This window comes from Eretmochelys imbricata, chromosome 11, assembly GCF_965152235.1.
Source record: "Eretmochelys imbricata isolate rEreImb1 chromosome 11, rEreImb1.hap1, whole genome shotgun sequence".
NCBI classification, from domain to species: Eukaryota; Metazoa; Chordata; order Testudines; family Cheloniidae; genus Eretmochelys; species Eretmochelys imbricata.
In genome coordinates this window covers 60,523,577-60,546,422 of record NC_135582.1, presented here as the reverse complement: position 1 = coordinate 60,546,422, position 22,846 = coordinate 60,523,577, and the positions used below count along the sequence as shown (strand labels likewise).

The 22,846-nt window shown below is 42.7% G+C and overlaps 1 protein-coding gene across 1 annotated transcript in view; it reads right to left on the bottom strand.

The window, feature by feature from the left end:
- FAM117B (family with sequence similarity 117 member B) overlaps positions 1-22,846 on the bottom strand; it is a 92,423-nt gene that overhangs the window by 5,599 nt on the left and 63,978 nt on the right. Inside the window, exons 5-7 of the mRNA XM_077829740.1 lie at positions 17,024-17,167; positions 15,983-16,208; positions 12,297-12,417 (exon numbers count right to left, since the gene is read on the bottom strand). Coding sequence (XP_077685866.1) covers positions 12,297-12,417; positions 15,983-16,208; positions 17,024-17,167 — 491 coding nt within the window. The remainder of the gene's footprint in view (positions 1-12,296; positions 12,418-15,982; positions 16,209-17,023; positions 17,168-22,846) is intronic.

Genomic DNA, 22,846 nt, shown 5'->3' with positions numbered 1-22,846 from the left:
ATTCTTGCTGATGTAGGAACCAAAACAGAGCACGATTCATTCCTCCTTAGGCTGTGTTGTCTAAAGCAGGAGTAAAAACTTATATTCTTTACACTAAAGTTAGCAGATAGGACTCCTGACAGACACGGAGAAGTGGTATTGAGTAAGAAAGTGCCTATTTTACATGGTGACTTTCCAAAGCAAAACCACATTTGGAACAAAAGTTTGTAACCGATACAAGGAACCAGAGGTATAACTGCAAAAAAACAATTTGGGAGCTTGTTGAAGAGTATGCAGAGGAATAGCATCTTTTACTATAAACATATCCATTTCCACTCCCACCACTACCCTTCCTGATGTTTTCCCAATTCTCATCCTTGTTTCCCTTCCAGAATACTATTTCTTTATTCCAGTGTGGATACAGTGAGGAGGAAGGGAAGTGATGAGATGGAGGTGGTAGCTGCATAACAGCATCACCTGCAAGGAGAAAAGACCAAACACTGCAGTGGTTGGTGCTTCTTTTACCTGATGCCTCATTTGTCAACACTTGTGTTCACCAGGACTTGGCTGGCAAAGGATGTGGCATGGCTGTGCTGAAAGGAGAAAAGCAGCAGCTGGGAGAGGTCTATAGCGTGAAGGGGAAAAGAATTTTCGTTTTTGTTTCCCCCTACAATGTATCAGCAGAGTTGTGTATGCACGTGCAGAGAAAAGCACTAAGAGGAAGGAAAATGTGTGTCTGCAGGTGGAGGAGAATTATGTCCCTTTTATCCCCGTCAGGTTGTGCCTATGCACATGATGCAAACTAAGTCTAAATTAGATTTTACAAAATACACACATTATGGTATATTTTTCTTATAGGATAGCTTCTCCATGGCTTCTAGTACAGAGCCATAAAGGAACATGTCCAGTGGGAGTAGTCCCTGAGGGAGCCATGTGGTTGGTGGAAAATAATACCACAGGGGGCCAGCCTTCCTCAGAGGAGCTCCATGATGTACAAAGCTGATAGCAGAATTCCCCACTAATCCCTGGACTCTGGGTTTGGGAATTCAAGCCCTCTGCCTCGTCTAAATTCTCCTCCTTCTGCAACTGAAGGTAGCGCTAGAAGGAAATTAAGATGAACTTTAACGTTTTCTGGACCCCCAGTCATCCTTCTATGGGTCTGACTGCAGGAGGGTACAATATGGTCCTATATTATGTGCAGAATACACCTCTGACTCTTCCTATTCAAGATATTCATTACATAACTAAATTTATTTGCAGGTCATCTTAAAAAGGGTAAAGGTCATCATTTGGAAGGTAGATTCTGGATTGATGATTTCTGATGTAGTGTCATGTCAGAGCTTCAATAGCATACAATTTCAGAATTAGGAGAGTTTAAAGCTTTCAATCCTCCTTTCTGAATAACTCTATATAATTTGGAGACCACAGTCAGCCTACACTGCACTACAATATATTTTATATCATATATATTAAGTGTCCTCCTACATGGAGCAGAATCCTGGAAAAATAATAAGTCCGTCCACTGCAATTTGAACAGCTTTCAATGTAGGTGTCTGCACAGAATAACCAAAGTAAAATAAACTGGAAAAATAAGTAATGGAGAGATCCTAAAATGGGCACACCTACCTAAAACAATACAAGTAGTACAGAAAAAGAGACAGACATATTTGAGACTTTTTAAAAAATGTCCGATATGAGGCTACCTAAACAAGCAAGAGAAGGATAGCCAGGACCTTCCTTGGTGGGGTGTAGGGCCCTGGCCATAGGCACCGAGTTTCTGAGCTCCTCTGCGGCTCGCCCAGGCCCCACCCTTGCTCTGCTTCTTCCCCGCCCAGTTCTACCTCCTCCCCTGAGTGTGCTGCACCCTTGCTCCTCCTCCCCAGCGCCTCCAGATGAAACAGCTGATCCATGGTAGGCACTGGGGGAAGGGAGAGATTGGTATGGGGCAGTCCGAAGTGCAGGGCCTGGGACTGTGGCCCTGATTTGCTGTACCCTAGGGATGGCTCTGAGGAGAGCCCAACCTAAAGGCATACTCCACAGCACAATAATGGCTGAGGTGACATTTCTTTTTGAGTTGGAGCCCCTTGAAAAGCTACAAAGTTTTTGAACTAACTGATAACTGAATTCTTCTCAGAGATTAGGGACTGAGCATATTATCTCCTCAGAAGTCTAAAGACCTTCCCTCCCCTTGAAGTTGAAAATAAAAAGCAACATTATTTCAATATTACTCTTACAATCTATTATGTGTGGTCCTACATCTTAAATAGTTTAAAAAGCCAGGACTTTTGGCAAAGTTTATTACAGCGTTTTCAATTAAAGCCTTATTTATAGGGGATTCACACTTTCCTAAAAGAAGCCTCCATATGGGACTCCTGGGGGAATTCTGCGCCACTGCACAATGCAAATTGTTGCAGAAATTAATGTTGGGCGTGCAGAATTTCCTTTCCTCCACAGAAATGGGCTGCAGTGCTGCTAGCCACCACTAGGGGCTGCTGGGCCCATTGGAGCCCAGCTCGCACATAGAAGACAATGCTGCAGGGGAGGGAGCTAGAGGGTTCTCGAAGCTGCAGTTCCCAGCACGCCCTGCGGGAAGGAGATGGCAGTGAGCAGGAAACTCCACAGAAGCCTGGGACCGAGCATCAGGTTGTTTCTCCCTCTAGATACTTGGGCTCTCAGGGGTAGGAGGGCGGGTGTCTGGGCGGAGGGGGGGGGAGTTCTGCGGCTCAGCTCTGGGGCTAGGGGGTGGGTGTCGGGACAAGGGGGGCCCATGGCTGCACTCAGGGTGGGGGAGAGGAAGGAGGTGCAGGTATCTGGGCAAAGGGTACCCTGCAGCTGGGCTCTGAGTGATAGGGGGTTCAGGTGTATTGGCTGGGCGGCCCCCCCAGCTGGGCTTGGGGGGGAGAGGGGCAGAGAAACAGGAACTGGGTTGTCATAGGGGTTTCTTTAACTCTCTACTCCTGGGAGGAATTTTTGTGTGTGTCTGTGTTGTTACAGACATACTTGATGACAGGTATTTTGAAATAAATTACCAAAATAATTGAAACTGGCATGATTATGTAGTGTTATTTTGACAAATAAAATTTGCAGAATTTTAAAATAGTGCGTGCAGAATTTTAATTTTTTTGGCACAGAATTCCCCCAGGAGTAATATGGAAATTACATACCGTATATACTCGATCATAAGCCGGTGTGTTTATAAGCCGACCTCCCCAAGACGGCTAAGTAAAAATGGCAAAAACTGTATGACCCTTTCATAAGCCGACCCTATATTTCAGGGGTTGGCAAACTTCGGCTTCCGGTCCATCAGGGTAAGCTCCTGGTAGGTCGGGAAATTTTGTTTACCTGGAGCGTTCGCACGCGCGGAGCCCCTCAGCTCCCAGTGGCCGCGGTTTGCCGTTCCCAGCCAATGGGAGCTGGGGGAAGTGGCGCCACTTCCTGCAGCTCCCATTGGCTGGGAACGGCAAACCGCGGCCACTGGGAACTGAGGAGCTCCGTGCCTGCAGACGCGCTCCAGGTAAACAAAACAACAATGTATTAGATATTCAATTCAATGATTTCATAGAGTTTAAAATCATCAGATTTTGGTGTAGACCCGTTTATAAGCCAACCCCCACTCTTTAATGCGTCATTTTTTTTTTTATCGGAAATATTCGGCTTATGAATGAGTATATACGGTATACAGGTTCCTGTCATAAGAGCAATTATTTTTTCTTAACAGACTATTATTTTCTTTGCAGAGAAATAGAAAACAATTGTTACTGATTCTACAAATTACAAATACAAAAGAAAATGGGGACAGGAAGTCACATGAATTGGAATTTTTATGGGAGCTAAACCAGTTTGTAAAATGTGCCTTAGGACCTTTAAGGACTACACGTGGTCAGGGTTTTGTTTCATCTAAAAGTCAGCAACTCCAGTAGCCAAGTCCCCAGCAGTAAACAGATGCACTAGTTCTGTGCCAACTCAGAGCCAAAATCTGACACCCTTAGTAGGTACTTAGGGTTGTAGAGGACACAAAGAGCCTCGCTCACATGTGTGCATATCTTCTGTAAAGACCAGTCACAATTCCACTCCCTGTGCTCAAAGCAGCAGAGCGACTGCTCCCTCTCTGTCCTCCATGCAAGATAAGACACCCCATACAGATGGGGAGCAGTCACTGCCTTTGCTCTGGCCCATAAAGAGAAATCAGACACTTCAGGGAGAGCAAGTTGCACAAGCCTAATGGACTGTGTTGCCTGTAAGTCCCTCCTTCTCCCAGTGTATCCACCAGTGAGCTCAGGGAGGGATCATGTCTCCCCGAGACAATTCCTTTAGGTCTCTCCCTTGGGGCAATGGATAGCCACATTGTCTGTCCACTTCCGTCAGTCCCTATCAGGAAAAATTTGGTCCTTCAAGAGAAAAGTGCCACCCACTGACTCACCAAGGGACCAATTCAAAGCCTGCTGAAGTCAATGGAAAAAGACACTCTGACTTCAAAGGGCTCTGAATAAGGCTTTTACTCCTTTTCCTGTAACACACATTTTTCTTGGACAGAAAAAGATGTATAATTAAACTTAGCACATGGAGTTTATGAGATCTTATGAGATCTAATGAGATCATAGCCAAAGAGGTATATATAAAATCAAACCAACTCACACTCATCTGATTTAGGCACTGATTTACACCTATTTAAAATATTCCCACCATTCTGTAACTAATTTGGGAATACTGCTGTACTCTACACATATATTATCAGCTACTGTACACTTTTGTCTGTTATAAAAGTACTGTAAGTCTCAAGGGTGTATTTTTTTGCAGAAGAGTAAATGTATCTCCATAAATTATCCTATGCTAAACTTTCATTATTTTTTCATCAGAAATAAGAAAGTACATATAGCCAGTTTTACTAACCCTCTAGTGCTATAAGTAGTCTTTTATACAATGTTATTATGGCGTAACATTTTCTGCTAGGAAGAATGATTGTTGGCATGAAGGTTGTTTTTTGTTTAAAAACATATCTTTCTAGATTTTTTCAACTGTTTTACTTATTATTTCAATAATTATTTTAAACAGTAGTAAATATACTAAATAATGAGAGAGAGAGAGCTCACCCTCTCCAACTGTACAGTGTGTATGGTAACACCCATTGTTTCATGTTCTCTGTGTATATAAATCTCCCCACTGTATTTTCCACTGCATGCATCCGATGAAGTGAGCTGTAGCTCACGAAAGCTTATGCTCAAATAAATTGGTTAGTCTCTAAGGTGCCACAAGTCCTCCTTTTCTTTTTGTCCCAATATACCTAATTTCAGTTTGGAAGAGGTGTCTCTCAAGCCATTATGAACAATACTGAATACTGGCATCAAAGCACCTATTGCAATTTTTTCCACTCAGTCAAAACATATCCCTTCGATATTATCCATAGGAGATGGTTACTTACTATAACCATGGTTCTTCGAGATGGGATGAAGATGTGTATTCCACTTGGGCTCCGGTTTGACTGAGCGCACAGACACCTCCAAAATGTATCTAGCAGGACCCATAGAGGGGCAGCTCTCACAACTCATGGCCGTAGCGCCTGCTCTGGCTACATGCGGTGGCACCCACCACGACCTTCCCTCAGTTCCTTTGCACCGAAGGCCCAGAAACAAGACTCTGATGCAGAGGGTATGTCATGAAATACTACTGTGGTTCTTTGAGATGTGACGGAGATATGTAACTGTTTCTTCTTTTTCGAACAGATGCAGACATTTATTCCACTTAGGTGACTGACAAGCATTACCTCTCATCCCCAGGAGGCAGCGCTCGGTGTTTAGGTAAACAAGGACTGCAGGACCACCCTACCAAAGTTTGCATCCACCGTGGAAGATGCAGTTATAGTGTAATGGTTTGTGAATGTATGTACTGATGACCACAGAGTAGCCCTGCAAATGTCCAAATATGGAAATATCACTGAGGAACGCTATAGACATTGCTTGTGCCCTCGTAGAATGAGCTCACACCAGCTGAAGGGGCATAATCAAAGCTATCTCATATGCCGTTTTGAAGCAGGATGTTTCCATTTGGAGATCGTCTGTGAAGAGACCACTTGATCCTTCATGTTGCATATGACATGAATAAATGAAGCAAAGCATGAAATGGTTTAAGTCCTGTCCAGATAAAACGCTGGGTGTCACCTGACATCTAAGGTATGGCGACTCTGCTCCTCCAGAGATGAATGTGACTTCGGGAAAAAAATACAGGTAAATATTCTGTCTGGTTCAAATGTAACTGAGAGACCACTGTATACAAAAGTTTGGGGTCTGGTCATGAAGTCACTTTGTGTTTGGAGAATTGTGTATAACGATGCTCTACAATCAGAGCCTGCGACTCTCTTGCACTCCTTGTGGATGTTATCACTACCAGGAAAGCAGTTTTCTGACACAAGAGCAAAAATGGGCAAGATGCTAGGGGCTTGAACAGAGGACTTGTCTGAAAATGGTCTATTAGCAGAAATGCTCTTAACGTCATGGAATCTAACAGGGCATCAGTGAACCTGATTTTTTGAATGGGAGACAAAGTTGATTTTCTGCTGTTTAGTATGAGTTCGAGATGGTTGGGCAAGCACAGTGTAGTGCTGACATGAGCAAGAACTTCCTCTCCAGATCTGCCCTCAGTAACCAGTCGTCCAGATATGGGAAGATGTGAATTCTCTTCTTGCTGAGATACACCGTAACAATGACCATGCATCTGGTAAACACCTGAGGAAGTGAGGCTGAATGGAAGCACTGTGTACTGAAAGCAGTGTTCCACCACAACAAACCAAAGGAACTTTCTGTTGCTCGGCAAAATTGCCACATGAAAGTAGGCATCCTGAAGATCCAGAGCAGGAAACCAGTCTTTCTGAGACAATGCGAGGAGGATAGTCGATAGAGTGACCATTTGGAACATGTACCTGACACATTTGTTGAGGCCAAGCTCCCAAGCACTGTGAAAGCAGGTCAGCCTGTCCCCAAACTGGGGAGATGAGGAGGGGGGAAGCAACCACTGGAACAATGCTTTGGACCAAGGAGTCAAAATGGAGGCTTGGAAAGTGCAGTGGGAGGGCGTATGGATTGACCAAATCCTGAGCCCACTTTCTCCTGTGGAATCTGTCCCTGTTTCTGGGGTAGTCCTCCTTTTTACCTCTGAAGATGGAAAGGCACAGCGGGCAATACTACTGCTGTTGCTGAATGCAGTAGTGGCGCCTCTGCACTGCCGGCAAGTACACCAAGGACCACAGGGTAGCCCTGGAGTCCTTGAAGGAAGTGTGGCGTTTTGCCATTTTGTCAGAGAACAGCATTTGGCCATCAAAGGGCAAATCCTTAACGGCTTGCTGGACATTGGGGTAATATCTGAATTCTGCAGCCAAGAAGCCCTCCTCATGGTGACCACAGAGGACATTACCCTGGCCAAGGTGTCCATGATGTCTAGCACAGACTTCAAAGGATTGCTTAGCCACCATGCAGTCCTCAGTGAAAAAAGCCCAAATTCTCCTCCTTGGGCAGCTGGTCTGCAAACTTTGACATAGCTGTCCAGTTAACAAAATTGTGCTTGCACAGCAAGTCTTGCTGGTTAGCCATCTGCATCTGTAAGAAAAAGGTGATGTAAATCTTACTACCCATGCGGTCCAATCATTTGGAAACCCTATCCTTGGGGGTGGACTTAAACCTTCCCTGCTGGGCTCTGCAGTTACAACGGTCACTGCAGTTACAATTAGAGAATTTGATGCCAGACTGGAGCAAAATCCCTCAAATCCCTGCACAGGAATGAAATAGTACTTTTCCATCCACTTAGCCGCAGGCGATGTGCACCAGAGAGCCTTAGCTGGTTCAAGCAGCCCATCGCTGACAGGGAGGGAGATTCTCAGGGCAGACAGCTGTAGGATGTCCACCAATTTGAGAGTCTTCTCTTGCAAGAACTCCACCTGGATACTGAGGGAAGCAGCTACGTGCCGCAAAAAGGTCTTGGTATGCCTTAAAATCCTCCAGTACTGAAGGGAAGGATGAGCCAGGCAGCACATCGTCGTCCGGAGAGGAAGACCAGGCCCTTAACTGAGGCAAAGCTGGATCCTATTCCAGGGCTAACGGGCCCAGATGGGACAACTCTGGAGGCTCTGCAGGGAGGAGGACTACTGGTGCTGTTGCCTGCAGTGATTTGACAGTCACCATTGCAGAGCTGGGCAGTGATCTTGCCCTCCAGGAGATGAAGAGTGGGACCTCAAAGACCGAGGAGCACCCCATGGATTCCACAGAGGCCACAGACATGGATAAGGCATTGCCGGCCAGTAGGCACCTGGGCCAGGCACCTCCATCCCAACCATGAGATGTGCGCCAATCCTGGTACTTTGCTGTAATGGTCCAGCAAAGCCCCCTGATGCGGGTCATGTGGTGGAGAGCAGGAGGATGACAACCCTGATTCAGATGCAGAGGAGCCTCAGGATTCCAGTGATAAGGGCGGAGCAAGACCAGAGGGAGCGAGCAGTCAGACCAACCTCATCCATCGCCCAGAATGAGGCAGGAAGCGGTGTCAGTCCCGAACTGAAAAGCGGTACCGGCGCACCTGAGGGTACTGACATGAAGGGTGGTGAAAGCTGCCATGGAAGCATTTGTGGTGCACCACCTGCAGTGGTACAGAGGAGGTTATCAGTACCTAGGTCCCCCTGTACCAATCCCGGACATTGGGGTTTGGTGCCGACAGACCCGAGGGTTCAGTGGCTCATTCGATTGATGGGGCTATAGTTCATGCAGCCCTGGCAGAAGTTGGGACCAAAAGGCAGAGGGGGACTGTAGCTACCTCATATGCCACTGATGTGGAAACAGTTGGTCCCAACCTCTCCCTCATTGGAGGCCGCTGCTCTGGAATGGGAAGCAGCAGCACTCTCGGAGCTCGAGGATGATCTCCGGCCCAAGGAGGGCCTGGATACTGACGCACGCCACATGGCCTGTTCTAGCAGGTGCTGCTTCAGACCAAAAGTCCTGAGCCACTTGAGTCTGTTCCTTAAATGACCTGCAAATCATGCAACAGCAACACTCTTTGATGTGGGCCTTGCTGAAACAGAGCAAGCACTATGTGAGGGGATCGCTCCCGCACACAAATGACAGATGTTTAAAACCCAGTGAGGACATCACCGAGGGAAATAAACTACTATAACTAACACTAAGAATACTTCTAAGTATATATAACAAGAGAAAAACTAAATTAGTTGAAAGTTTGTTAGGTTGAGACCAGACAGAGCTCCGACTCCAGCCATGGGTAGTAAGAAGTAACCAAGGGAGGGCTAGGGCAGCACGGCCTCCTGTAGCCAGGGGAGGGGCCATGGTCACAAGGCATGAGCCCTGCCCCTCTATGGGTTCTGCTAGGCAAATTTCTCCAGCTCCCGACTGCTGGGCACACCCACATACTTAAGTGGAATACACAGCTGCATCTACCTGAAGAATATGGATTTCCCAGCGTGCATTCCAGGGCTAGCAATAGGACATGAAGATACATTATGACTGCTAGCACTTGAAGGTTGACATCCAAACAATTCCTAAAACGCTCAGTGAAAATAAAAAGTAGCAGCTGCACAGCGTCTCTGCACATTTCCTTCTGAGACCTAAGAAGTTTGTAAATTACAGGAAAGTACCTAATGAAAAGACATTTTATAATTCGGTGTCAATTGATCAGGGCTAAGGAAACTACACTAAGAGCAAAAAAGAAAAGTGATCCAAATTCATTTCTGGTGTAACTCCACTGAAGTCAATGAAGTAATGTCAGGAAGGAATTTCATGCCCTTTATATAAAGTGACTGTCAAAGAGCACCCCAGCCCTGTAGCACCTCCAGTGACCAGCATGGCTCTGCAGCAGCCCTTCCTCCTTTTCCCCCTTCTGAATCTATAGGCTCCTGAAATAAACACCACACAGGCTATTTTTGTCCAATAATATGCCATTAAATTAGACCTTGGGAGAATGGGTAAATCACAAAATCTTAGTCCTCAGGGTTCTCTTCTCTCCTGAGACTGCTCTCCCTGGCCCTCAGCCTTCTTTGGCCCTCTGGCTTTCAGGCTCAAACCTTCCCCTGATCAAGGGTCTTGAAGGAGACAACTCCTGCTCATGGCAACTCTTCTAAAGTCTCTGCCACAGCTTCCTTTGGCTGTCCTTTACTGAGTTTCTCTCCCTCTCTCTGCAGCTTCCTGCTGCTCTTGTAGGGGAATCATGTGATCCCTTCTCATGTGTTATAGAATCATAGAATATCAGGGTTGGAAGGGACCTCAGGAGGTCATCTAGTCTAACTGGCTCAAAGCAGGACCAATCCCCAATTTTTGCCCCTGATCCCTAAATGGCCCCCTCAAGGATGGAACTCACAACCCTGGGTTTAGCAGGCCAATGCTCAAACCACTGAGCTATCCCTCCCCCCATCCTATTTTATAATTAGGGTTGCCTGGCCCCAGGCCTCTAGCTCTTAAAGGGGCAAGCCAGCCTGTGACAGTGATATATTTAGAGTATATAAATTAGGGTTGTCAATTAATCGCAGTTAACTCACACGATTAACTCAAAACAAACTAACTTGATTAAAAAAATTAATTCACGATTAATAAAACCCATTCATGCTTCGACCACCATTCCAGAGGACATGCTTTCATGCTGATGACTCTTATTAAAAAAATAATGCATTAATTAAATTTGTGACTGAACTCCTTAGGGGAGAATTGTATGTCTCCTGGTCTGTGGTTTAACCCACATTCTGTCATATATTTCGGGTTATGGCAGTCTCTGATGATGACCTAGCATATGATGTTCGATTTAAGAACACTTTCATTGTAGATCTGACAAAACGCAAAGAAGGTACCAATATGAGATTTCTAAAGATAGCTACAGCACTTCAACCCAAGATTTAAGAATCTCAAGTGCCTTCCAAAATCTGAGAGGGATGAGGTGTGGAACATGCCATCAGAAGTCTTAAAAGAGCAACACTCTGATTTGAAAACTACACAACCCGAACCAACAAAAAAGAAAGTCAACCTTCTGTTGATGGCATCTGACTTGGATGCATCAGTCCGCACTCTCCTGGATCGTTATCGAGTAGAACCGATCATCAGCATCATCATCTGGACTGGTGGTCGAAGCATGAAGGGGCATACAAATATTTAGTATATCTGGCACATAAATATCTTGCAACTTTGGCTAAAACAGTGCCATGCGAATGCCAGTTCTCACTTTCAGGTGACATCGTAAATAAGAAGCAGGCAGCAGTATCTCCCGTAAATGTAAACAAACTTGTTTGTCTGAGTGATTGACTGAACAAGAAGTAGGACTGAGTGGACTTGTAGGCTCTAAAGTTTTAAATTATTTTTATTTTTGAGTGTAGTTATGTAAAAAAATAAATTCTACATTTGTAAGTTGCACTTTCACAATTAAGAGATTGCACTACAGTACTTGTATGAGGTGATTTGAAAAATACTATTTCTTTAGCTTATCTTTTGATTTAGGTGGTGCCAGCAGCGCCAAGGAATGCTGGGTGAGGGTTTCTCACCAGTAGAAGGGCAAGGAAATCCCAATCTCAAGCCCACAGAAGGAGGCAGTGCTGAGACTGGAGCAGTACTGTACATCTTGGTATCTGTGTAAGAGGATCTAAGCACAGAGGCTTGTCTCAGTACCACTGATAGGTCCACTAGAGGATCAGGCTTTAGGTACTGAGAAGCCATATGAATCTGGAGCCACAAGTGTCTCTCCCTTTAGTGTGGGGTGCAAAGCATTGCAAACTTCACACCAGAATATTGAGTGGGTCTCCATCAGACACAAAAGGCACTGAATATGGAGATCAGTCTCTGGTATGAATAACTGACAAGACGGGGCACCTCTTGAAGCCCTTAGAGGGCTAAGGGCCTCACATTGTCCCAATGAGAGCCGAAGACTCCCTTGATAAGGGCAGGCAATGTATGCAGCACCATCCCCTGCTCCTCTATACTAACCTACTATACAAGAGAATAAGCAACTAGAGTAAAGGAAGAACTAGCCTGCAGACACAAAGGCAAGTTCCATTTGCAGGGAAGGAAGTGAAGTGGATGGGGCAGGATAATCTCTCATGCACCACCCCCAATGCACACAGCTTTTCAAGGCAATTCCATAGCTTGATGCCAGGAGCACCATGTTCTACAAATAGGACTACGAAGAGGCCCTTGTAGAAGTAGTAATGTTAGTAGTAGTAGTAGAAGAATTAATAGTTAAGAGACTGTTTGAGGAGCAGTTTCTGTACCAGACACTAAACTAAATTAACTGATGTCAGATCAGCCCGAATGATAAATTTTATATTTCTTATGAACTAAAGAACTACTTACAAACTTTCCTCAAAGACTTTGACCTTCTCGCAGCCCTCAGGAGGTTCACGCTTGAACATGTAGCTGTTGTTGGGTTTTGGCGAGGTAGCATATTTGGGCAAGGGAGAGTTGTTCCCATTCTCTATGGCAAAAGAATATCAAATTACTCAAATAGACCAAAATATTTAAATGAACCCACTTATTTTAAAAGAAAGACAAACCGACTTCATTACCAACATTACAAAGTTAAATAAAGTTTCCCATTCCCCATTACCCATGTTCTATGGAGCACTTTTCTCCTCCACCTGGAGGAGGACTCCTTCATATATCACAACTCTCAACCCCCTCCCTCCCACAACTCTTTTCTATTTTTTTCAGACCCCTGCACATGCTCCACAGCATCCCAGGTTTACAATCCCGCAGCTGAAACTTAATCACAACCTCTCCAGCCGAGATGACTGGACAGGTGTCATTTGAGGTCTATCAGCAAAACACCTTAAATCAGGATAGGTTGCTGCTGAATTGCGTTAAAACTTTTTAATCCCATTTTTCTTTTTTAAAACTATTTATACCATTTTTTCAATCTTTTTCCTTATAACGAACAAAACAAATTCTAGACTAACATACAGAACAAGTACTATAGATCCAAAACAAGACCAAAATATTTACACAACTTTTGGATTGCCATATGTTAACTGCAATATTCCCAACACACAGATTTTTGTGGCACATATCAAAAACAGGAACAAAAAAATGAAAGAAATAAGATTAAGGAAATTAAAGGCAAAAGGGAAAATGGTGGGGGAAGAGGAGAGAGGACAGGGAGGGAGTATGTGGATTCATGCCTTTCATCCAGTCATCCTTTAGTCAAGCTGTTCTAGGAAATTGTCTCCAACAGACTCAGATTTTCAGGGCTGTGCTGTCTTTAATCACGTTTCTTATCCGCAGATCTCAAAATGTTTTTCAAGGCTGGATAATTGTTAGCAACCCCGTTTTTTACAGATTGGGAAAATGGGGCTTGCCCAGCATCACATGAGTCACTGGCAGAGCCAGCAAGAGAACTCAGGTCTTCTGATTGCTCCGATAAAGCATCTACTGTACTACATTGCGTCTCCTACTTCCTGTTCCTGAGTAAGCAAGAGAACATATAATTGGCCGAGTTTTGTGAGAGAGTGGCTATTTTAACAGGCCTATACTTTCCGAAAGTGACTTGATTTGGGGTGCCTCAATTTTTGGGTGCCCAACATTGGCCACTTTAAAGGAGTCTGATTTTCAGAAAGTGCTAAGCACCCACCCCGTGGGGGGGGGAAAAAAAAGCAAGATCCCTTACAGGTGTTTCAAGTTTGCGGAACGTAAAATTGACATACCCTAAAATCACTAGTCACTTTTGAAAGTTTAGGTTAATAATACCTATAAAGAAGGCTTACCATAAATCCAATTTTAGTTAGCGTAATGATTATATAGCACCTAGTTACTAGAATCTCTTGCCAGGTAGTTTACAAATAAAATGGAAGAAAAAAGAAGAATAATTTCCCTCTCTTTTTAAAGGTTTATCTTTTATTATAAGCAGAACTCAGTTCTACTAAATAAAATCTATCATTCATAAGCCCAGTGGTAGCAAACCTTTAGCTAGTGATAAGATACTTTAATAAGTACAATATTAAAAATCCAGCAACCTTTGGAAAAAAATAATGAAAATATTCTTGGTAGTAAGCTTTATCATTTTTAATTACTAGTAACATCCTATAAAAACAAGACCTTTGCTTATTAAGAACTCAAGTATGCGGTTTTATGCATCTAGTAAAATCAATGGGAGATTGCACATGTTGGCCTGATATAGCAAGTCTGTCTGATTAGGCCATCACAATTAGTTACCCTAGAGAAACAAACAGTCTTCGAGTGATAACTAAGCAGCAGCAAGAGATGAACTCTTATTAAACAAAAATCCTTTTACTGTTACCATCTAAATGTTCCTAGTAATCAAAAAGAAATTAAATATAGCAAATAGGATGCACAGGATGCTAGGAGGTGCATGTAACAGGCAAGTGTGTTTTTCTACTATTAGGCATTCGCTACTTTCTAATTGGAGGTTTAAACATACAGAATATTCAATAATGCGCAATTCTCTCATTAAAGGTCATGTTTTATATGAAAGGATATGATAAAATGGCTATTAATAGCATGTTCTCCTAGAATTTATTTTAAGGTACAACTAGAACAGAGACAAATTCCCATGTTAAGACATTTTCCTTACAAGTAAAGGAACCCTATACTTTTATTCTCAGTCTATAAAACACAAACAAAAAGGAATGAGCTACAGATACCCCTATCAGTGAGTTAATTAAGTAAGGTTTTTGTACGCATTCATTTTCAGTCTCAGATAAAGACATATCAAAACATGGTCGCTAAACCTACTACAGAATTTATGAAAATATTTGTCATGATGTTGCCAGAGGAGGAAAAAAAGTAACCCTACATAATGGGTTATCTAATTTCAAAAAGTCGGTAAACTGACAGGTGCCATAGCAAGTTTCATTTATACTACTTCCATCTTGATGTTTATCAGTCACTGGTTTATTAAACTTTTAGAGGAGTTTGGGTAACGTTTTCCATGGTTGTGCATAGGCAGTCTTTTCTTCACTGTTTATGAACACAAATCACCCCAGCTCTCTGGCAATTTTTTTAGAAATCTGTGTGTAGTACATAAGAATGGCTGTACTGGGTCAGACCAATGGTCCATCTAGCCAGTATCCTGTCTCAGACAGTGGCCAGTACCAGAACTTCAGGGATAGTGTACAGAACAGGCAATTTTGGAAATTTAGGGTCACACCAAGTATGGCATTATATCCCTCACCAACTTGGCTAACAGCCATTGATGAATTTATCTTCCATAAACTTACCTAGTTCTTTTCTGAACCCAGTTATATTTTGGCCATCACAACATCCCATGACAATGAGTTTCACAGGTTAACTATGCATTATGTGCAATAGCTTTGGGTTCTGATAACAGGAAACCTATAACTAACTAACCACACAATGGGTCTGATCCAACGTACATTGAAGTCAACAGGAGTCTTTTTACTGACATCAGTGTATGTCTGATCAGCCTTATGCTCCAAATAGCATATAGGCATCACTTACATATGTCCAAAATATATTTGTAAGGAAGTTTACAGGTCTCTTTAAAAAAAAAGAAAAGAACAAAAACAAAACATGCGCGCACCCCTCCCCCCCCAAAAGCCTTCAGTAAGTTACCCTTATGGCTTGTTTGGTAGCAGCTATGGCAACATACACCTCATGGTCTGCAGAGTTGGAGCTCAGAGTCTCAAACAGAAAAAAGAGAAATATTGTATGTATTGTCCTTGCCTTCTCTAAAAACTAGTTAAAGCAGCAGTTTCTGATCAGAATTTCCCCCTCTCAATCACCAAACACTGATAGGTGTACAAGTGCATGGAGGAACTGGAAAAATAAGGTTACCTAGAAGTAAAAGAAAAGCTAATTTTCCATCACTGTACTAGGGAGGTGAAAACTCCTTCTCCCTGTATACATCTTGGGGCAGAACAGTGAATGAGGGAAATCCATCATTTGAATATGGGTGGCTACCTGCTATTAAAAAAAGAATGAGATAAATACTAAGACCAAGTGCTGAATAGTGCAACCCTTAAAATGTAAGAGCAGCGTAACAGCGGAGCCTGTTTATGTAGTACCTTTATCTCTGGAGTCAGCAAGGAGGTCATCAGCAGAGCACGGGCTCTCCTCACTGCCCTCATTTGAGATGGTAAGAAATGAGGTGGGGGACACAGACTGGGAACGGCTGCTGTTGTTACTGCCTCTGTCTGCTCCACCGGGTGTTTGGGTATCCATGTTGCGAGTACTGCTACTGCGCTGTGCCAGTGGAGGGGGAGCACGGTGTCCATCTGGAATATCTTGTGGCTGTTATCAAAAAAAAAAAAAATCATACTTTTTCATATGTGTGAGGCTGCCCATCTCATCAGGAAAGGGATTACTTTACAGCTTAAGCAGTTTCTTATACCTGGTCCACTACATAACAGAAGCCTATTCTGAGGAAGATGAATTATTGTACTACACAGACTCCAACAGATGATATAATAGGTCATACTTCAGAAGAGTAGGAAATTCCTTGAAGAACAATACACTTAAAGGAAGCCATGAGGACAGTGTTTTCCAAAAGGCAACAGTCATATGAAAACATAGCTAGGCAATCACTGAAGAGTAACAATTTAAAATAAAACACCAGTGGTTCCTTTTTGGGGTTGGGTGTGTGAAATAGTTACTTCTGAAAGTCACTTATAAAAAAAGATAACCATGAATTCTGATGCAAAATAGGCAAGAATTTCCTGATTGTTTTTTTTTTTTGGGGCGGGGGGGGGGGAGGGAGAGGAACAGAGTAAACGCTATAAACATGACTAAAGCAATTCTCACCAAAATAAGTTTTAGATAATTGTTCTTTTCTGTTGGTTAGTTATGGCATAAATGCATCAGTGTAAACATCCTAAAGGTGAAGAGAACAGCAAAAAGATTTAAAGGAAGTTATTTTCTATTCCTGTGGTGGTGGAAGACAGTTAATCCTTAGGAAATTTTTTATTCTACTTCAGTAGAAGACGACAAGTTAATCGTGCAAATTTACATTACCAAGTTTGTACAGTAAATCATCAATGTGAAAAGAAAAATTCTCTTCAAAATAAGCTTATTTTGAAAACAATTTTTTGGGGGCAGTAGATACTTACAATCAGCTGTTCTTCCTTGCCTCCTGTCTCCTTAATTATTATCTCAATCTCCTGATTCAGCCCCTCTATGCTGTTCCGAAAACGTGATCCTGTTGATTTGGTTATGGGTATAACGGGAACAATTACACTTTTTGGGATTGGAGCCTGGAAAACCAAAAGGAAGATGAGTAAATAAATAAATATTTAGTGTAGATTTAAACTTAAGAAAAAAGCTAAAAAATTTCAAGAATACAGTTTTCTACTGAAATAATTTTTATCAAAACAAACCACAAATTTAGTTGTGCTAAGACAGAGGCCTTTAGATGAAAACAGATGTTCTGAGATCATTTTACAAGTTTACATGCAACAGGAGAAAAACTATTAACTAGACAATTTCTAAACAGCCGCCTAATCTCAAAAATCTTTCCCTGACCCCTACCCAGTCTGCCTCCAGCTCCCACATCGCTCCGCAACATAGGAAAGCTAACCTTGAATGCTTATTGTTATTAAGTCATAAAGGAAGAAAAACCTTTTGTAATAATAAGAAAAATCCCCATAGCCCATATTAAGAAATATTCCATTTGGAGAAGTAAAATTTTCCTCGGAAGATACCTTCCTGCTCTCTACCTGGGATTTCCTGGATTTGTGAGTGCTCTACTTTGGAAACAATGTTATTTTAACAGTTTTTTTTTTTAAATGTAGTTAAAAATACTCAATTCCACTCCATTTCACTTACTGTATATTCATAGCCTTGCTGAAATTTTAAGGCCGTTTTGTTTAGCAAAGGAAATTATTTTTTCTCCTTAAAAAGTACCTCCAGAAGGTTACTTTAAATTTGCACTGACTTAATACAACTGGTGAAGAAAAAAATTACATAAATACAGGGCTATGTTTTGTTTCCTCACCACATATTAGATATGAAGACATGGAATGCCCATCTAAAGTACTCTTTTTTCAGACCTCACACAGTCACATTTTACTGGCGAGCCAACAACTATTATTGCACTATTTTTTTTTTTTTTTTTTTAAAAAGGGAGGCAGTGCTCCAGTCTCAAAAAGCTTATAATCTTACTTGGACAAATACAACACAACAGTACAAATACAAGAATGCATAGAAATTTTGGAGATCATTGTAGAAATGTTTCACAAAAAATGTACATTTTAAAGGATGGATTTGGAAGAAAGTTTGTACACTACCCACAGTTGGCTGGCAAAAATATCTACAGCATTGCAAAAATGAGACACAGAAGGAAGGTATTATAACATCACTTGTAAATGATTGGGGAGAGTACTAGTAAACAAGTGCCAGAGAAATGAAAATGATCTCACCGCACATTAAGTTGTGGGATCCATTGTTTGGCTTGCTGGAAAAAGTGTGTGCCCCTTTAAGGGCTAGAGCGCCACAGAGCTACTTTTGACTGCAGCTTCAGGTCCTACCTCCTGCAATACATGCCGCTGCGGAAAAAGCCCTCTTTTACCTGGACCAGGTGGAGCAGCACCCATGCTCCCATCCATGGGAGTGGTGACATACCGGGTTTGTTAGGATCTGCTATGGGCATTGCACTAGTCACTCCTTTCCTGGAAGGGGGGTGTGTGTTTCTAAAGGGATCTTACCCTTAGTGCCAGATTGGCCAAGGCGAAGGTTAGGTTGAGGGGGCAGGCTTAGCTGGGCAAACCTGAAACTGGAGTTAGGCTATGATGCCGCAACTCATTATGTAAATGTGGGACGGATGTCCAGTGCAGGTACTCCATAAGGAAGGGATACAGTGATCACATTAAATGGATTGGTAAAGGATTTAAAGGAGGTATTCTTTAAAGGAGTAGAAATGGGGGGAGAGGGTGTTGGGGCTCTCATGACTACCTGCTGTATCAGTCACAAGCCCTCCCCCATAGCCTCCTCTTAATCCTCATTTGATGGGGGGTGGGGAGGGAGGGAAAGGGAGGGAAATGGTGAAGTATCAGCAACACGTTAGCCGGGGACAAAGAGGGATAAAGGAGAGGACTGATGAAAACCTCGGGGTATATATTGAAATGATTATGGAATTACCTGCACTGTACACTTTTATCCGCTGGGTACTCCCAGAAATTTAAGAATAAAATTGTAGCCTAATTAAACCACATCCAGTGTTTCCTATCCTTCTTCCGATATAGCCAGATGACAATCCAGTCTCAAAGTAATCCTCATTAGGTGGGATTGACAACATGTGACCTTAATGTGGGGTCTGAGTATAACATAACTGAGGAAGAGATGACAAATGCAGTCCAGAGAACAAAGGCAGCGGGACCTGATGAAGTGACGGAAGACCTTGTGAAAGTTTGGGAGTGAGAAAGGCATAAGATGGACCAGCAGAGTGGTCAAAGCAGTGATCCCCAAACTTCCTATGTCGCACCCCCCCGCCCCACCCGTAATGTAATCTGTCCACACCCAATCCCCCACCCCCTCCAGAGCTGGGGTGAGGAATGGGGCCGAAGCCAGGACTGCACCCAAGAGTGGAAGCTGGGGCCTCTGAGGGGGGTAGGATTGGGGCCAGGACAGAGTGGGGCTGGGTGGTGCTCCCTCCCTGCCCCTGTGGGGGCTGGCCCGGTGCCTGCTGCACCCCCCCACCCCGAAAACATTCCTCTACAACCCCCTTGGTGGGCACGCATCACAGTTTGGGGACCACTGGGTTAAAGCTGTACGGCAAGACAAGAGAATTCATGAAGACTGGTCCCACCAGTCTCTCTTGGTCCCAATAGATAGGAAAGGAAGCATCCAGGAACATGGAAACTATCAATGCTTACTTAGATTGCACAGATATACACATTATCTGTACTCATTTTGTACAGAAAAAGCATTGAACCATTTCATTAATATGAAATTACCATAATTTCTAACCTTTATTTTCTACACTGAGATCATAATTATCTTAATTTAAAAGAAAGTAAATTATTGTACTTCAAACAGTTAAGAACTGTAAACGTTCAAAGCAGCTATATAGAGTTCAATGGAATCCGCCAACATCACAATTAACTTGGATACAGTTAAATTCCATGTACAGGGCAAAATTCTTAAGTCTTTATAGGCTATTCACCCCCCCCCCCCTCGCCCCACTAAACTATCACTATTCCCCTCACTAAACTATTAATATACAGGAATTTGTTCCAATAAGGACCTCAAGTTTGGCTCACAGCGAAGTAGAAGGAAAGTCCCAGTTGTTTTAAGCACTGCAACCCAACTTCTAGGGAAATTGTTCCAAGTGTAAGGCAGAGGAGGAAGGGCCAACAATTTAAGAGGAGTGCACTGTATATGTACTTCGTGGAAATGTTTGCTTATGTTTTTTGTTTTGGTCTCTCACCATTGGCAGTAGGGAAAAAATAAATGAGTCACCAGTTGCTTTGGAAATTTTCCACAGTAATTACATGAGCTTTCTTGCAGCCTAACCTAGATCATTTTCCTGGAACTGGCAGCCCATAAGGAATTCCACATGAAGAATGGAGATTCATGCAGTTTTCCAAAAAGTTTCTGCAGCTCTCCTATTTTGGGTTAGAAACATTGTAACATTCACACTGCAGTTTTTAAAGTAACTGCAGATGAGGCATGGTACAGCATTCAAGAAGGACCTTTTCTTGCATCAGCAGGAACTTTAGGGACTGTCCTGAGTGGTATCTTCTCTAACAGCATGAAGAGGCTCGGTACTGGTACCCCAACCATAAGCTAGACAGATCAGTGGAATGCTCTGCAAAAGCCTTTGCTCAGGTGCAGCTTTAGTCATAGGCTGATTAGAGAACTGCCTAAACTGAGAGAGAAATATTTCATTACTGTCAATCTCCTGCCTCATCTTGCATTTCAAGGTTTAGTACATTACAAATGCTCGTTTGGTTTGTTTTACATAATTTATCTTCTGGGCTTTTTTAAAAACTCAAGACATTTTCCACCATTTCTATAATGAGACTTTCCAATTACTTTCAGCTTTCTTCTGTTTCTAATTGTTAATTTGAAACAGAGAGTGGTACATACAATCAATCAACCTGCTCCCTTCTGGTATTCATTATAACTTTTACTGATGGTACTTCTCTGGGATTTGCCTGATGTTCTTCCTAGTAACTGAGTGATCTCTCCCACTGAGCTCTTGCCAGTGAGTGGAAGTGCGAGGCACTTTCAAGCGTTCAGGCACGTTAGATTTGACTCTCCAGGGTTGGAAAAAAGTCTCTCCACAACACAACAAGCAAGTCTTCTTCCAATTTCAAGGGGTTTAAATTGGTAATTGTTAAAGAACCAAAAAAAAAAAACCTCAAAACCAGTCTCTTCACAGAGCTGTGATTAGTTGTGTGCTGATCTCTTGAAGGACAACCCCTAGGCCCAATGTTCCAGTTACAGCTGATCAAAATACAAGAGAATAACTCATGATTCCCAACCCCCCATCCGCATTTTGGTCAATTTTAAACTGAATTTTTTTTCCTAATCAGCTCGAGTTCTTTTATTATGGAATGAAAAACATGCACTGTGTACTATCTTTCTTACTTCTCCTGGAAAAGAGGCAATCTATTTAATGAAGCACCTGGTCTGCATCAGCTGATGTGGTGAGTTTAGATGGACTGCACATCATACAAGACACTAGGAGACACCACAAGTTTGGAAATCTTCATCCATGTTATAACAAAATCACTAGCAGCTCCATAGTTTAGGTTGTCATTACTTTTTCAACTGTTTTGCTTCTCCACCTTCCACCTCTGCCCTTCTTGTTTGAAAAAATTTAGACTTCTCCATAAGAGGAAAAACAACTGAAAGCCAGTGCAAGGAATTACTTCTGTTTTTCCCAAACATGTCCAAAATCTTTGACCCCAATATCCTATACCTCCAAGTAAGCGTATATTATGCTTCTCTACATTTATATTCTTTGCTGGTCGAAGTAAGTGATCCTTGTAAAGGGGGGTGGGTGTGGGGGGAGGGTGGAATGGGACAGTCTGATCCAAGGCAGTAAATCAAGAAAGCAGTTCAGTAAGTAAAAGACAAACAAGTCAGTTGGATCATCAAATTTCCCAAGCATGAATGTGGGGGAACTGGGAGAGAAGATAAAGTAGCGAGGATAGGTCTGAGGCTGGGGAAAAATAAAGATGGGGGGCCAAATCTTTACTGATGTCAATGAGCTTAGCTTGATTTACAGATAGGTAGGGAGTGGACTGTGGAGAGAAAACAGTGTTCACAGGAACAAAATACAGGGGAGGGAAGACATTTGAGCTAAAAACCACAAAATGGTCTGTAAATCTTACCAAAGTGAAAATGTATTGCAACATTAACAGCAGAACCAAAGGACAAAACAACAAATAATGGAAGACGGATCATCAAGCACCTTCACTGCTACCCACTTCATCAGGAGTAAAAATTAATGTTAGAAAAATAAGTTTAAAAATAGCTAGAAATTCAAAGGTTTGCTGAAGTAGTGACCCAAATCAACACTGGACCTAAAAAGCCAATCCCATTCTGTTCTTGCATCACTAAAATAAACGTAACAATTGCCTCACTACTCACCTACTTCCCATCCAACTTTATACTGGAAGTTCCCAAAAGACCTACTGGAGACAGCACAACTCTGTGCTGACTACACTGCCACCCAAAGGAATTCCCCATCTACACTGAGAGAACAGGCTTCTTTGGCAGAAGTACTTGATCAGGCAACTTAAAAAATATGTTGCTCATGTCATGTGTGGTGTTTTCTCTTGCAGCACTGTGATGGCCTTCAGGAGACCACACTACTGCATGGTCATAGGTTTTTGGTTTTTTTTTTAAAAAACAATGTCTTTCTGGTGTTAGTAGTCCTCTTTGTCCTCATTGTTGTAAACGGTGATAATCCAAGGCTATTTGGG